The sequence below is a fragment of the Babylonia areolata genome, chromosome 27 (assembly GCF_041734735.1).
Source record: "Babylonia areolata isolate BAREFJ2019XMU chromosome 27, ASM4173473v1, whole genome shotgun sequence".
Classification (NCBI taxonomy): Eukaryota; Metazoa; Mollusca; class Gastropoda; order Neogastropoda; family Buccinidae; genus Babylonia; species Babylonia areolata.
The window spans coordinates 7403525-7422124 of NC_134902.1; the positions used below are offsets into that span (position 1 = coordinate 7403525).

Here is an 18600-nt window from a genome sequence, read left to right on the forward strand (position 1 = left end):
TTTATTCTTGCTTGGTAATGTTGATGTTCAACGCTGAACTGTTTTCTGATTCCTGAAACGATAAAACGATGCTTCGTCTACCTGGCCATATCAACTATTCTCCATCAAACTTTACACAGTCTTTCTTTTCTAAAAAAAAAAATCATCATCATCGACACAGCACAAAAAAAAAAAAAAGAATGACTGCAGAAGAGGTGGCCAAACTGTTCATGAATTATAACAACAATGAAGATGAAAACAGTGGCAGTTTCATTGATGAAGGCGACATCCAAATTCAAACCTTTCTTGGAAGTTTGGTGAAGATAGCGAGTTACAGTGGTCTTAGTGAACCACCATATTTCTTACTGCAGTGGTTTCACGCAGTGCTAGTCCAGGGGAGTTGTAGCAGGCATGCATGTAGTTTTAGGATAGAAGGGGTTAAGTGTCAACAGTGATGGCGTGATGTGGTAACTATGCTGATCTGTTTCGGCATGTTCCATTCATGGCACAAGCACTGAACATTGTGGCAGTCTCAGCAAGGGCAGGATTCAGTGAGTGTCACCCTCCTAGGTCAAACTGGATCAATCATCTTCGCACACCAACGCTACAACATTGTGCTTCCACTGCATCCGTGCAAATGTCACACATCAATATTGTCCAGATTTTGTCTTTTCATTAAAAAACAAAACAGTGGGGGGAAAAAAAGAAGTAATCTACATATCTTAAAACATGCACAGCATGAAAATCATAAGGGTAAGTAAGCAGTTGTAAAGACCAACTTGACACTGAAGTCCAGCTTAACTTCAATGTTAACAATTCATCAAACACTTCCGTCTGCAATTGGGAAACTGCTGCTGGCTCCTGTGGTCAAACACTTCCGTCAGCAACTGGGAAACTGCTCTTGAATCCTGTGGTATTTCTTCTACACTTTGCCTTGCTTGTTTCACATCAGTCACAACAGACATCTCGGTGTGAAATTTGGGGTGCTCTCCCTTTGGGAGACCACACGTTCAAAATCAATCACCACCCTTCAATTTTAGATATATATATATTCACATATTTCACTGTCAATGAAGAGGGGAGAAGATGACCAATTATCTCATTTTCACACTCAGACACTTTGCTGGTTCAGCTTGGTAAAAACATTGCAAGAATCGTGTATCATTTTTTTTTGTCCCTGAATAATTTATCATGACAAACATGATGGCATATATATACATCTCTATTCAGTACTTGTCATTTAATGATGGAAACGTAACACCCCTTCAAGATGAATACCAAAATGACTATCACTGCCAATATCATAACAGTTCAACTGACACTTACCAAGTCTTTCAACATTACTGATACAAATGTTCCTGATTTTCCGGACCATATACTGTTCAGCCAACACTTGCCCCCACACCCAAACCCCCACGTACCCCACACCCCCAACATAACTGAAAATCACAGTCCTTCACACTCACACAACACAGTACCTAGACTCACACTCACACATCACAGTACCTATACTCACACTCACACAACACAGTACCTAGACTCACACTCACACAACACAGTACCTATACTCACACTCACACAACACAGTACCTATACTCACACTCACACAACACAGTACCTAGACTCACACAACACAGTACCTAGACTCACACTCACACAACACATACCTAGACTCACACTCACACAACACAGTACCTAGACTCACACTCACACAACACATACCTAGACTCACACTCACACAACACAGTACCTAGACTCACACTCACACAACACAGTACCTAGACTCACACTCACGCAACACAGTACCTAGACTCACACTCACGCAACACAGTACCTATACTCACACTCACACAACACATACCTATACTCACACAGCACACACACACACCACAGTACCAATAATCAGAGTCACACAGCACACAACACAGTACCTATACTCACACAGCACACACCACAGTACCTATACTCACACAACACACACAGTACCAATACTCACACTCACACAACACGCACCACAGTACCTATACTAACACTCACACAACACACACCACAGTACCTATACTAACACTCACACAACACACACCACAGTACCTATACTCCACAACACAAACCACAGTACCTATTGTCACACTCACACAACACACATCACAGTACCTATACTCACACTCACACAACACAGTACCTATACTCACACTTATGCAACACACATCACAGTACCTATACTCACACATCACAGTACCTATACTCACACTCATACAACACACATCACAGTACCTATACTCACACATCACAGTACCTATACTCACACTCATACAACACACATCACAGTACCTATACTCACACTCATACAACACACATCACAGTACCTATACTCACACATCACAGTACCTATACTCACACTCACACAACACACATCAACATACCTATACTCACACAACACAGTACCTATACTCACACTCACACAACACACACCACAGTACCTATTGTCACAATCACACACAATTCACACAACACCCACCACAGTACCTACTGTCACACTCACACAACACACACAATTGACACAACACAGTACCTATTGTCACAATCACACACAATTGACACAACACAGCACCTATTGTCACACTCACACAATTCACACAACACACACCACAGTACCTATTGTCACACTCACACCCCACAGTACCTATTGTCCCACTCACACAACACACACAATTCACACACTCACACAACACACACACTCTCCCCCCCTGCACACACATGACCTCCTCCCCTTTCCTTTTTCATGTATCTTTTATCTGTCTACTACCACACAGCACACTGACACACCACAGTACCAATAATCACACTCACACAGCACACTGACACACCACAGTACCAATAATCACACTCACGCAGCACACTGACACACCACAGTACCAATAATCACACTCACACAGCACACTGACACACCACAGTACCAATAATCACACTCACACAGCACACTGACACACCACAGTACCAATAATCACACTCACACAGCACACACACCACAGTACCAATAATCACACTCACACAGCACACACACCACAGTACCAATAATCACACTCACACAGCACACACACCACAGTACCAATAATCACACTCACACAGCACACACACCACAGTACCAATAATCACACTCACACAGCACACTGACACACCACAGAACCAATAATCACACTCACACAGCACACACACCACAGAACCAATAATCACACTCACACAGCACACTGACACACCACAGTACCAATAATCACACTCACACAGCACACACACCACAGTACCAATAATCACACTCACACAGCACACTGACACACCACAGTACCAATAATCACACTCACACAGCACACACACCACAGAACCAATAATCACAGTCCAACACACACATAACAGACCATTCACAACAAAACAAAAAACCATCAACCCCCCTCCCCCCCACCCATTCCCCCTCCTCCCCTCACAACCCCCTCCCAACCACCCCACCACACTCTCACTCCCCGTCTTCGTGGAACACCTCCAGGCGTCGCAGCCACCGCAGGGCGAGGTCGAAGGTCATGAAGCTGACGCCGACGGCGATGGGCCCCTTGATCCAGTTCATGCTCAGCCCCTTGTAGAGCCCCTGGATGAAGCCCTCCTCAGCCACCACCTGCCGGGCCGTGCCCAGGATGGTGGTGTAGTCCTGCGCGTGGCCCGTCACGCCTGGGGGGGGAGGAAGCAGCACAGCAGGTCACAAATAGGTTGGATTTTTCTTCTTCTTTCTGTCCCCTGTTTCTGATCAGAGTTCAGAGTGTGCGTGCGTGCGTGCGTGCGTGCGTGTGTGTGTGTGTGTGCGTGCATGCTCGCATGTCTTTTTAGTAATATATACCTTTGATTTGTTGGATGTTTTCAATTGTAAGTATTGTTGTGCAATACCCTATTGTCTTAACATGAGTATGTGTGTGTGGGGAGGGGGGTGGGTTAGTCTATCGTCAGCTATTGGGAATTCTTATTTGACATGTCAATCTCATGTTGGTGTTTACAGCGAGCTTGTGGTTGCACAACTTAATTTGCATGCAGATTAATAAAGTGTTTTTGATTGATCTAATTGAATCAAATCATGTTGTTCATAGCCCAGCTGACCACTAAGGCCATATCAGGGCACATTAAAACCATACCCATGTCAAATTAGTATAAAAATCTAGTAAAAAGACCACCAAAAAATCGTCCACGAATCAGTTAAAAATCTTCCATGTGAATAAAATCTCAAATCTTGTTAAAAATCCTCGCTTCTTTGAAAAATTCAACAACTGCCCAAGGTGGGACATCACAAAATAATTAAACTCTCAGAGAATCAGCAGTATAATATTTCACTGTCATGTCATGCAAACCCCAGCACTCCATGAATGGTGAAGTATTCAAAGCACTGAGGAATCATTGCACATACATGCGCTCATAAATAAAAGGAACATCTTGTGCTACTGATTCAGCTAGCACACAGGTAAATAAAATGTACACTGGAACATCTTATGCTACCGATTCAGCCAGCACACAGGTAAATAAAAGGTACATTGGAACATCTTATCCTACCAATTCAGCTAGCACACAGGTAAATAAAAGGTACACTGGAATATCTTATGCTACCAATTCAGCTAGCACACAGGTAAATAAAATGTACACTGGAATATCTTATGCTACCAATTCAGCTAGCACACAGGTAAATAAAATGTACACTGGAATATCTTATGCTACCAATTCAGCTAGCACACAGGTAAATAAAATGTACACTGGAACATCTTATGCTACCGATTCAGCCAGCACACAGGTAAATAAAAGGTACATTGGAACATCTTATCCTACCGATTCAGCTAGCACACAGGTAAATAAAAGGTACACTGGAACATCTTATCCGACCGATTCAGCTAGCACACAGGTAAATAAAAGGTATACTTGAACATCTTATCCTACCGATTCAACTAGCACACAGGTATATAAAAGATACATTGGAACATCTTATCCTACCGATTCAACTAGCACACAGGTATATAAAAGATACATTGGAACATCTTATGCTACTGATTCAGCTAGCACACAGGTAAATAAAAGGTACACTGGAACATCTTATGCTACCGATTCAACTAGCACACAGGTAAATAAAAGGTACACTGGAACATCTTATCCTACCGATTCAGCTAGCACACAGGTAAATAAAAGGTACACTGGAACATCTTATCCTACCGATTCAGCTAGCACACAGGTAAATAAAAGGTACACTGGAACATCTTATCCTACCGATTCAGCTAGCACACAGGTAAATAAAAGGTACACTGGAACATCTTATCCTACCGATTCAACTAGCACACAGGTAAATAAAAGGTACACTGGAACATCTTATCCTACCGATTCAGCTAGCACACAGGTATATAAAAGATACATTGGAACATCTTATCCTACCGATTCAACTAGCACACAGGTAAATAAAAGGTACACTGGAACATCTTATGCTACCGATTCAACTAGCACACAGGTAAATAAAAGGTACACTGGAACATCTTATCCTACCGATTCAACTAGCACACAGGTAAATAAAAGGTACACTGGAACATCTTATCCTACTGATTCAGCCAGCACACAGGTAAATAAAAGGTACACTGGAGCATCTTATGATACAGATTCAGCTAGCACACAGGTAAATAAAAGGTACACTGGAACATCTTATCCGACCGATTCAGCTAGCACACAGGTAAATAAAAGGTATACTTGAACATCTTATCCGACCGATTCAGCTAGCACACAGGTAAATAAAAGGTATACTTGAACATCTTATCCGACCGATTCAGCTAGCACACAGGTAAATAAAAGGTATACTGGAACATCTTATGCTACCGATTCAGCTACCACAGGTAAATAAAAAGTACACTGGAATATCTCATGCTACCGATTCAGCCAGCACACAGGTAAACAGAAGGTACCACTGGAACAAACCCAGACACTTCCTCGACTGCCACACTACAACTTGCCTGCAGTCTGCATGCGGCGCCGCACGATGTCCAGGGGGTAGGACGCTGACTGCCCCAGCAGCCCCGCACACGCCCCGAACGCCAGGCGCTCCACAGGACTGGGGTCACGACCCTTGTACTTCTCTGTGGGATGATCGAAACACAGACAAAGGTTAAGGTCGAGCTGTGTGTGTGTGTGTGTGTGTGTGTGTGTGTGTGTGTGTTGTGTGTGTGAGTGTGTGTGTGCGTGTGCCTAGAGTTGACTTAATCAAGATTTTGTGCCTTTTAAATATTATTATTAGTGGTAGTAGTATTTTTATGTATTTATCTTTTTTTTCTTCTTTTAAAATTTTTTTATTGTGCTTCTTTTAAAAAAAAATTTTTTTGGTTATTTTCTACTTTATTTATTTTATTTTATTATTGTTATCATTCATTTTAATTTTATTTTTATTTTTAATTGTTTTTTTCATGGCCTGACTAAGCGCGTTAGGCTATGCTGCTGGTCAGGCATCTGCTTGGCAGATGTGGTGTAGCGTATATGGATCTGACCGAATGCAGTGACGCCTCCTTGAGCTACTGATACTGATACTGCACACGACCTTTTGCCACTATTTTGGGGAGAGGTAGATTTATAAAAATAAAAAAAAAAGAAAGAAAAAAAAAAGCTGAGTGCACTTTCTTCTTCTTCTTTGTTCGTGGGCTGCAACTCCCACGTTCACTCGTATGCACACGAGTGGGCTTTTACGTGTATGACCGTTTTTACCCCGCCATGTAGGCAGCCACACTCCGTTTTCGGGGGTTGAGTGCACTGATTTGAGAAAGATAAAGAGGGAGCTCATTCCAAGTGAAAGGTGCAGAAGCAGAGAAAAAGTGGCAGCCAGATGTGAGTGACTGAGTGTGGGACTGCGGGGATCCGAAGCTGACTGAAGAGAGCAAGAAAGGGTGCAGAGGGGAGGTGGGGGAGGGTGTGGGGGGGGAAGAAAGAGTCACAAAAATATCGTCCGAGCTCAAGGAAGTTTGTGGATTCAGTCTTCCGTGGCTTTGTGTGTGTGCCCGTGGGGAATAGGCAGCTGTACTGGTGTGGAGCTGAGTGTGCTTGTTGGAGCATCACTCACGGAACTGAACTCTTGTTGGATGATTAACAAGGGACACAATCTGCGTACACACACATGCACACACTCAAACACATGCACACACACTCACACACATGCACATACACACACACGCCCACACACACACAGAGACAGACATACACACAAGCACACACACACACATTTTGCCAATGCTAAATTTATAACAAATCAAGCTTATTTTCCTTTCGTCTTACACACACACACACACAGACACACACACATGCACACACACACACACGCACAAACACACACATAAACAAGCAAACACACACACAAACATTCACACTCAGTACATCAAAGTGTTATCTCCCAAAGCATCTAGATTACTCTCCAATTCTTGTTTTCCCGATGCTGTGCTACAACAAAGTTAGCTTGGACTCTCTTTTTCAGACACACACAAATACCCTCTCTCTCATATATGGCCACACACACATACTCTCTCAGACAAGCACAGACATCAACACATTCTCTCTCGGTAACAACAGTTTCATTATCTGTCTGATTTTTTCCTTCTTTTTTTTTTTTCTCTCTTTCTCTATGCGTCTTTTCTTTCTTTCTACTGTTTCTATCAACAACAAAAAATATTCAAAATGTTATAAATAAAAGAGAGAAAAAGATGTGGTCAGATTTTTTCTTAAAATGCTTTTTCCCCCCTTCTCTATTTGCTTTTGTCTTTCTCTCTTCCTCTTTCTGAAGTGGTTTGGAAGAGGTGATAAACCGTGATCCCCTGTGCAGCAAGCACTTAGCACACGTAAAAGAACCCACGGGAACAAAAGGGTTGTCCCTGGCAAAATTCTGTAGAAAAATCCACTTCGATACGAAAAAAAAAAAAACCCAAAAAACTGCTGGCAGAAAAAAATTTTTTTTGAATGGGTGGCGTTCTCAGTGTAGAGACATGCTCTCCCTGGGAAGAGCAGCCCGAATTTCACACAGAGAAATCTGTTGTGACAAAAAAAAGAGTAATACAAAAACCTTTCAAAAAATTTTTGGGGAAAAAAAAGGTACGATTGAAGACAGCACATGTGACTGACCAGCATGAAGCTTTTTGAGGGTCTCATAGGTGAAGAAGCTGGTGCCGGAATACGGAATGGACCCCAGCATGGTGGGCGTGAAGCCTCTGTAGACAGTCTTCAGCCCCTCCACTCTGTAGATCTTCAGGAACACCTCAAAGATGTTGTTATACCTGCCACACACCATGGCAACATCTTCAGGAACACCTCAAAGATGTTGTTGTACCTGCCACACACCATGGCAACATCATCAGGAACACCTCAAAGATGTTGTTATACCTGCCACACACCATGGCAACATCTTCAGGAACACCTCAAAGATGTTGTTATACCTGACGCACACCATGGCAACATCATCAGGAACACCTCAAAGATGTTGTTATGCCTGACACACACCATAACATCGTCATCAGGAACACCTCAAAGATGTTGTTATACCTGACGCACACCATGGCAACATCATCAGGAACACCTCAAAGATGTTGTTATACCTGACGCACACCATGGCAACATCATCAGGAACACCTCAAAGATGTTGTTATACCTGACGCACACCATCACAACATCATCAGGAACACCTCAAAGATGTTGTTATACCTGACACACACCATGACGTCGTCATCAGGAACACCTCAAAGATGTTGTTGTACCTGACGCACACCATCACAACATCATCAGGAACACCTCAAAGATGTTGTTATACCTGACACACACCATGACGTCGTCATCAGGAACACCTCAAAGATGTTTGTACCTGTCAAACTGAAACACAATGACAACATTATCAGGAACACCTCAAAGATGTTCTTATACCTGACACACACCATGACGTCGTCATCAGGAACACCTCAAAGATGTTTGTACCTGTCAAACTGAAACACAATGACAACATTATCAGGAACACCTCAAAGATGTTTGTACCTGTCAAACACAATGACAACATAATCAGGAACACCTCAAATATGTTTGTACCTGTCAATTGGAAACACAATGACAACATCATCAGGAACATCTCAAAGATGCTTGTACCTGTCAAACTAAAACACACTGACATCATCAGGAACACCTCAAAGATGTTGTTATACCTGACACACACCATAACGTCGTCATCAGGAACACCTCAAAGATGTTCGTACCTGTCAAACACAATGACAACATCATCAGGAACACCTCAAAGATGTTCGTACCTGTCAAACTGAAACACAATGACAACATCATCAGAAACACCTCAAAGATGTTTGTACCTGTGAAACACAATGACAACATCATCAGGAACACCTTCAAAGATGTTTGTACCTGTCAAACTGAAACACCATGGCAGCAGCATCAAAAACACCTCAAAGAATTTTGTACCTGTGAAACACAATGACAACATCATCAGAGACACCTCAGATGTTTATACCTGCCTCACACTGGCCCTCAGTATTTTAGTTGTGTGATTTGAATACCTACCATCATCAAGACAAAATAACTGCACATTCTACTGTAACGCCTCCATCCCCCGCCCCCACCACACACCCACACCCAGTCAATACTGACATGTCTTTGTCAGTGATGGCCACCCTGGCTCTGACCCCACCCACCCCTACCCCCACCTCACACCCACACCCAGTCAATACTGACATGTCTTTGTCAGTGACGGCCATCCTGGCTCTATCCCCACCCCTACCCCCACCTCACACCCACACCCAGTCAATACTGACATGTCTTTGCCAGTGACGGCCATCCTGGCTCTATCCCCACCCCTACCCCCACCTCACACCCACACACAGTCAATACTGACATGTCTTTGCCAGTGACAGCCATCCTGGCTCTATCGCCACCCCTACCCCCACCTCACACCCACACCCACACACAGTCAATACTGACATGTCTTTGCCAGTGACGGCCATCCTGGCTCTATACCCACCCCTACCCCCACCTCACACCCACACACAGTCAATACTGACATGTCTTTGCCAGTGACGGCCATCCTGGCTCTAACCCCACCCCTACCCCCACCTCACACCCACACACAGTCAATACTGACATGTCTTTGCCAGTGATGGCCATCCTGGCTCTATCCCCACCCCTACCCCCACCTCACACCCACACACAGTCAATACTGACATGTCTTTGCCAGTGACAGCCATCCTGGCTCTATCGCCGCCCCTACCCCCACCTCACACCCACACACAGTCAATACTGACATGTCTTTGCCAGTGACAGCCATCCTGGCTCTATCCCCACCCCTACCCCCACCTCACACCCACACACAGTCAATACTGACATGTTTTTGTCAGTGACAGCCATCCTGGCTCTGTCCCCACCCCTACCCTCACCTCACACCCACACCCACACACAGTCAATACTGACATGTTTTTGTCAGTGACAGCCATCCTGGCTCTATCCCCACCCCTACCCCCACCTCACACCCACACACAGTCAATACTGACATGTTTTTGTCAGTGACAGCCATCCTGGCTCTGTCCCCACCCCTACCCCCACCTCACACCCACACACAGTCAATACTGACATGTCTTTGCCAGTGACAGCTATCCTGGCTTTATCCCCACCCCTACCCCCACCTCACACCCAACACACACGTCAATACTGACATGTCTTTGCCAGTGACGGCCATCCTGGCACGGCACAGATCCAGAGGGTAGGTGCAGGCTACTGACGTCACTCCCGCCATTGACCCGGCCAGGAACCGCAAGCCAGGGGGCAAGTGTCTGCGCATCAATGTGAACAACAATACTCACACTGCAAATGATCATAGAACTGATGACGACAATGATCGTAACGCTAACAGTACTGACAAAAAATTTATTATATTAATGATACTGACACTGACAATGATAATAATACAACAGTACTGATACTGAAAAAAATCATAACACAAATGATACTGACACAGACAATGATAATAATTTTGTCAATACTGACAGTGATAATCATAATACTGACAATAATGACACTGATAATGATCACAATACTGACAATACTAACACTGATAATGATCATAATACTGACAATACTGACACTGATAATGATCAAATACTGACAATACTGACAGTGATAATCATAATACTGACAATAATGACACTGATAATGATCACAATACTGACAATACTAACACTGATAATGATCATAATACTGACAATACTGACAGTGATTATCATATCACTGACAATATTGACACTGATAATGATCATAATACTGACACTGATAAATGATCATAATACGGACAGTACTGACACTGATAATGATCATAATACTGACAATACTAACACTGATAATGATCATAATAATGACTATACTAACACTGATAATGATCATAATACTGACAATACTGATACTGATAATGATCATAATACTGACAATACTGATACTGATAATGATCATAATACTGACAATACTGACACTGATAATGATCATAATACTGATAATACTAACACTGATAATGATCATAATACTGACAATACTGACAGTGATGATCATATCACTGGCAATATTGACACTGATAATGATCATAATACTGACAATACTGACACTGATAATGATCATAATACTGATAATACTAACACTGATAATGATCATAATACTGACAATACTGACAGTGATGATCATATCACTGGCAATATTGACACTGGTAATGATCATAATACTGACACTGACAGTACTGACACTGATAATGATCACAATACTGGCAATAGTAACAATGATAATGATCATAATACTGGCAATAGTAACAGTGATAATGATCATAATACTGACAGTACTAACATGGATAATGATCATAACGCTGGCAATAGTAATAGTGATAATGATCATAATACTGACAGTACTGACACTGAAAACAAAAGCTAGCTTGACATTGCTTTACTCCACTTAAAAGACCTTCCCCCACCGACCCCCCCCCCCCCCCCCACACACACACACCTCACCCACTTCATTTGGCAAACATTAACTTGGTATGTAGTACTTTCTAATTAAACCACTAAAAAGACAAAAAGATGAATGTGCAATTACAAAAAACAACAGTAACAACAACAAAAAAACACACAAAAAACACCCTACTACTACCACCACCACCACCACCCCCTCAAACCAAACAAACACAATGGCATGATGTTCACACACACTGCATTTTGTTTTCAGCAAGGATGAGTCTGTCTGTCCCGGTGACACATTGTAATGAGTTATAAAGCTGAACGATACTAATCAGACAGCTGTCGTTTCTACATGATACACAACTTGCTCCTAGTCCACGCAGTCGAAACTCTAACCATTCCCGCGATCTAAAACCATCTGTGAACCAAAATCAATATTCACAGAGCAATGTTTGCTGTTTATAGCAACAATGTATGTCCGTGCTTTGTCAGCCGCATATCATGCTGATGGGAGATTTGATCTGCATGAGTGAATGCATGCGTTTTGTTTGTGTGTTGGTTTTTTGACTCACTTGTGTAAACAAAGTGAGTCTATGTTTGAACCCGGTGTTCAGTTGTCTGTGTGTGTGTGTGTGTGTGTGTGTCTGTGTGTCCGTGGTAAACTTTAACATTGACATTTTCTCTGCAAATACTTTGTCAATTGACACCAAATTAGGCATAAAAATAGGAAAAATTCAGTTCTTTCCAGTCATCTTGTTTAAAACAATATTGCACCTCTGCGATGGGCACAAAAAAATAAAAAATGAAGCCTAATTATATGCAAACTGCATTTACTGTTATATCTATATTTTTTTGTATTCTCTAAACTTGGCACTTTGATCCGATATTCTGACCCAACAACAAGAGCAGTCATTATTATCATTTTTTGTTCAAACAGGAACTTCTTTTGCAAAGCATGGAAGTTTTGTTTATTTTGCAAACGTTTTGGTGCAGATAGTAAAAAAGGGAAATTACTCTGTAATTAATGCTAGGGGACTTAATTTGCTTTAAACTGATCTTTCTCATCTTAAATATTACATTTTGAAATTATACTCAATACATAAAAAGCTTGGATTTTTTTTAAAAGTGTATCACATGTGAGTCTTGTTTTTGTTTGTTTTTGTTTTGGTTTGTTCGTTGACAGAGAGTTATTATCATGATTTTATATAATGTTTTCTTTTAACAGGAACATGTTATGCATTTTGACTCGAGCAGCATTTGTACTGGATATTATGCCACAGGAAAGTTATACATTATCATTATCATTCATTATCTAATACCTATTTCCAGAATGAAATCATCGCAGCTGTGACAGAGAGTTTAGCATCATGGACACACAGACAGACAGAGGCTGACAGACAGACAGAGAGATGGAAACACAGAAAGAGAGAAACTGGCAGAGTGAGATAGAGAGAGAAAGAAACAGACAGACAGACAGACAGACAAACACAAAGCAGAGACAGAAAGCAACTTTTGACATACTTTGATTTAAAAATAATTTTTTATTGGCTCCAGAACCGCTTATGCCAAGGGAGGTAACAAGAACTTCCATTTTTTGTCATCACAGGAAATAGTTCTGCAATATCTATCATTATGTTTAGTTGATCAATTTTAAACAAAACAAAACATCTGGACAAAAATATCAATATAGAGAACAGAGAAAAAATCAATCCTATTTTCAGGTTAGCCTTTAACGACCATCTGGGCAGTGAATTCATTCATGTTCACTGTATCAAAGGCTTGTCTTTCAACCTCCCACGACCGAAGTCCGGCACCTATTCACACCTGGGTGGAGTGAGAAAAATCAGAGTAAAGAGGATTCCCCAAGGACACAACGCCATGCTGAAACACAGCCTCAAACCCTGACCACTGATGACTACAGGATCAGATGTCAAACGCCGAATCAATTTTATCATCCCGTTTTGAAATGCAGCAAAATACAGGCGGACTCAGTATTCCAGCCAAAATTTCACAAGTCACTAACTAAACACGTTAATAAAAGTTTTAAATTCATTCCGAACACTACCAGCTTTAAGAAAAACAATAGTTATCTCTTTCAAAGTGTATTATTGCACTTGTGATAAATGGGTCTTTGTCTAACTTTATGTGCTTCTGCAAAAAAACTGGAAAATGATTTCATCTCAGCTTCATCATCTTGCAATTAAGACTGAAACACCTTACCTGTTTGTATTACCTACTACTAGTTCATTAATTTTACATTTTTTCTTGTTCATTATATATTCAGCTTTGCACTGAAAAAAAAAAAAAGAAAAAAAAAAGTGTCCTTCCTCGTCAGTTAGAACCTCATAACTGTATAACTGAGAGACAGAGACAGAGAGAGACAGACAGACAGACAGAGACAGGCAAAGAGAGACAGAGAGAGACAAACAAAGAGACAGACACAGACACACAGAGAGAGACATGGAGAGAGAGATACTGAAAGAGAGACAGGCAGACATACCGACAGACTGACAGACACAGACAGACAGGCAGAGAGAAACATACAGAGACATGAAGAGAGAGAGATTGAGAGAGACAGAGAGAAAATGGAACGAGAGAGACAGACAGACAGAGAGACAGAGACGGAGAGAGACAAAGACAGAGAAACCTAGATGAACAGTTAGAAAGAGACAAACTCAACAAAGAAAAAGATAGACCCTACAACTGTATAAGAGACAGATGAAGAGAAAGAGAAAGACCGACAAACAAACAGAAAAGGAGCGAGAGGCAAAGCCTCTGCGAGCTCCAGCCACTGACTTTTTACTCTTGCTGGGGTTGAGGATGATTTTATACTGCTCATGAGCACAGTACTGGATGGCAGCATAGGGCACGATTCGGGCCATGGTGGCTGAATTGCCTCGCCACAGCGCAAAGAACCCCTCCGTACGTAGCGAGTGGTACAGGAACCGCAGTGCGCTTCGGAAAGAGAATGGCTTGTTGGCGACTGCAAAATGAAAGCAACAACGCAAATTAATCTGCACCAAAATAAAAGCAGAGATAAAATAAATCAATGAATAATATTCATGTAGTTGAGAACAATATTCAATGATTTTCATTTGTATCACATATCAAGCGCTTGTAACTTCTATTGTTTTAATCAAATGCCAATTCTCTTTTGGCTGCTATTGTCGCCAATCACTTTAAAAAGAAAAACAAAAAAAAAGGTCAAACAATTAAGAAGAAGGAAGGTGACAGAAATTGGTTCTGTCTAACAATTCAGACCAACAGACTCACTCTGGAAGTTGATCTTGGTGCTGTCTAACAATTCAGACCATGACTCACTCCAGAAGTCTATCATGGTGCTGTCTAACAATTCAGACCACCAGACTCACCCCAGAAGTCTATCATGGTGCTGTCTAACAATTCAGACCATCAGACTCACTCCAGACGTTTACCATGGGTCGGTCTGTCAATTCAGACCACCAGACTCACTCCAGATGTTTACCATGGTTCGGTCTGTCAATTCAGACCATCAGACTCACTCCAGACGTTTACCATGGTTCGGTCTGTCAATTCAGACCATCAGACTCACTCCAGATGTTTACCATGGTTTGGTCTGTCAATTCAGACCACCAGACTCACTCCAGATGTTTACCATGGTTTGGTCTGTCAATCCAGACCATCAGACTCACTCCAAAAGTCTATCATGGTGCTGTTCTAACAATCCAGACCATCAGACTCACTCCAGAAGTCTATCATGGTTCTGTCTAACAATCCAGACCATCAGACTCACTCCAGAAGTCTATCATGGTGCTGTCTAACAATTCAGACCATCAGACTCACTCCAGAAGTCTATCATGGTGCTGTCTTACAATTCAGACCATCAGACTCACTCCAGAAGTCTATCATGGTGCTATCAAACAATTCAGACCATCAGACTCACTCCAGAAGTCTATCATGGTGCTGTCTTACAATTCAGACCATCAGACTCACCCCAGAAGTCTATCATGGTGCTGTCTTGTAATTCAGACCATCAGAATCACTCCAGAAGTCTATCATGGTGCTGTCTAACAATTCAGACCACCTGACTCACTCCAGAAGTCTATCATGGTGCTGTCAAACAACTCAGACCATCAGACTCACTACAGAAGTCTATCATTGTGCTGTCTTATAATTCAGACCATCAGAATCACTCCAGAAGTCTATCATGGTGCTGTCAAACAATTCAGACCATCAGACTCACTCCAGAAGTCTATCATTGTGCTGTCTTATAATTCAGACCATCAGACTCACTCTAAAAGTCTATCATTGTGCTGTCTTATAATTCAGACCATCAGAATCACTCCAGAAGTCTATCATGGTGCTGTCAAACAATTCAGACCACCTGACTCACTCCAGAAGTCTATCATGGTGCTGTCAAACAATTCAGACCATCAGACTCACTCCAGAAGTCTATCAATGTGCTGTCAAACAATTCAGACCACCTGACTCACTCCAGAAGTCTATCATGGTGCTGTCAAACAATTCAGGCCACCTGACTCACTCCAGAAGTCTATCATGGTGCTGTCTAACGATTCAGACCACCACTCACTCCAGAAGTTTACCACGGTGATGTTCTAACAATCTAGACCACCAGACTCACTCTGGAAGTTGATCTTGGTTCTGTCCAGCGGGGCGATGACGGTCTTGGCAGTGGCCCCTGCTAGCGCCCCTGCCACCAGCGAGGTCAAGATCTTGTTGCGTGTCGGCACCTGAAAGGCAAGCTGGCCCAGTGAGCTGTTACTCCGATCACCAACAACCCCTCCTGCTTTCGTCACCCTCCTTTCCCATCACATCTCATTCACCCTTCATCTGGCAGTTTGTAGGCAATAACTATTTACTCCTAACCATTGATTAATGAAAAAGGGCTTGGCATTTGAAATGCGTCACAAAATCGCTCAGACTGGGGATTTCTGCTATCCTTCTTCATCGTCATCGCTATCGAAAGTTTAAAGGCTGTGATCTTAATTGTCCCTCATGTATCAATGCCCGTGATATTAATTGTCCCCTATGCATACGATATGCTGAAGAAACTGAACTTCACTTTGAGTTTTGTTGCCCTGCTTTGAATGATCTCACACATCAGTTAATTCTATAAAAAATTTTAAAAATATCACACACACCCAACTTGATTATAACTTGCCTTGTTTAATGTCTTCAACACAGGAAACTGTAATAAAAAAAGACACAGAGAGAGAGAGAGAGAGAGAGAGAGAGAGAGAGAGAGAGAGAGAGAGAGAGACGCACATATTCACAGGAGACCTAATCAAACGACAAACAACTCACCAGTTTATTCATCTTGTCTTCCTCGTTCTGAAACTGCTCCGTGCCGCCCACACGCCGGCCCTCAGGGGAGGTCACCCTGGGGGAGCCCTCCAGACCCGCCATGCTGCGAGCAGCGGCGGTGGTGATGTCCCCTGAAACTGGAACCAGTTTCTCCACGCCGGCACCCACTTCTACTCCCATCTCACAGCAGCACTGCTCACATCCTGCAACACACAGCACAGCACCTGATGATGCTGAACAAAGAAACCACAAAGGGTTTTGTTGCTCACATCCTGCAACACACAGCACAGCACCTGATGATGCTGAACAAAGAAACCACAAAGGGTTTTGTTGCTCACATCCTGCAACACACAGCACAGCACCTGATGATGCTGAACAAAGAAACCACAAAGGGTTTTGTTGCTCACATCCTGCAACACACAGCACAGCACCTGATGATGCTGATGATGCTGAACAAAGAAACCACAAAGGGTTTTGTTGCTCACATCCTGCAACACACAGCACAGCACCTGATGATGCCGAACAAAGAAACCACAAAGGGTTTTGTTGCTCACATCCTGCAACAAAACAACATAGCACCCGAAGGGTTTTGCAATCAAATTTCAACAAAACAACAACAAAAAAACAAACTACCTTATAAGAATGTTTGAAATTCCCTTCCTCTGGATCTCCGGCACTCACCAACTCTGTCCTCTTTCAAAAGTAAACTGAAAACCTGCCTGTTCAAAATGACCTTTAGATGTGACGAAGCATAGTTCTTTGTCTCCTCCTGTGGTGTGTGTGCCTGTGGGTTGGTGTTGAAGCGTGTGCACTTTTTTTTTTTTTTTTTTTTGGTTTTGTTTTGTTTGTTTGTTGTTGTTTTGGGTTGTTTTGTGTGTGTGTGTGTGTGTGTGTGTGTGTGTTGTGTGTGTGTGTGTGTGTGTGTGTGTGTGTGTGTGTGTGTGTGTGTGTGTGTGTGTATTTTGTGCCTTTTTCCTGTGATTATTAATATATCTGCACTCTGCTGTATTGTATTGGTGGATACAGATTTTTTGTTTTCCACTTCTTTGTCTTCATGTTCTCTTGTGTGGTATAATGCACTGTTATATACCTACTGTTTCATGTCAGGTGCATAGAGCCCATCTGTGGGGAGTTTGCGCCATATAACTTATAAGTACAACATACTATCATCAAAACATTTTCAACAACAGATATTATTACTTTCTCTGGTCTTTTCTCCCATGGTACACACCACATGCAAAGTACATAACTGATGTTCAAACTCTGTGCTAGCATTACCTCCAAAGGCGTAGAAGTGAAAATATGT

At 42.3% G+C, this 18600-nt stretch overlaps 1 protein-coding gene across 4 annotated transcripts in view; it reads right to left on the reverse strand.

The window, feature by feature from the left end:
* Positions 1-1607: 1607 nt before the first annotated feature.
* The window catches only part of LOC143301428 (mitochondrial coenzyme A transporter SLC25A42-like), a 24979-nt gene continuing 7986 nt past the window's right edge, over positions 1608-18600 (reverse strand). For 2 of the 4 annotated variants that reach the window (XM_076615716.1, XM_076615715.1), the window contains exons 2-8: positions 17295-17497; positions 16612-16720; positions 14787-14973; positions 10713-10829; positions 8137-8288; positions 5994-6116; positions 1608-3696 (exon numbers count right to left, since the gene is read on the reverse strand). In XM_076615716.1, coding sequence (XP_076471831.1) covers positions 3488-3696; positions 5994-6116; positions 8137-8288; positions 10713-10829; positions 14787-14973; positions 16612-16720; positions 17295-17474 — 1077 coding nt within the window. In that variant the 5' untranslated portion in view covers positions 17475-17497 and the 3' untranslated portion in view covers positions 1608-3487. Of the gene's footprint in view, positions 3697-5993; positions 6117-8136; positions 8289-10712; positions 10830-14786; positions 14974-16611; positions 16721-17294; positions 17498-17927; positions 17952-18600 lie in introns of those variants that run through there. The other 2 variants (XR_013057781.1, XM_076615717.1) reach the window with 2 other exon arrangements.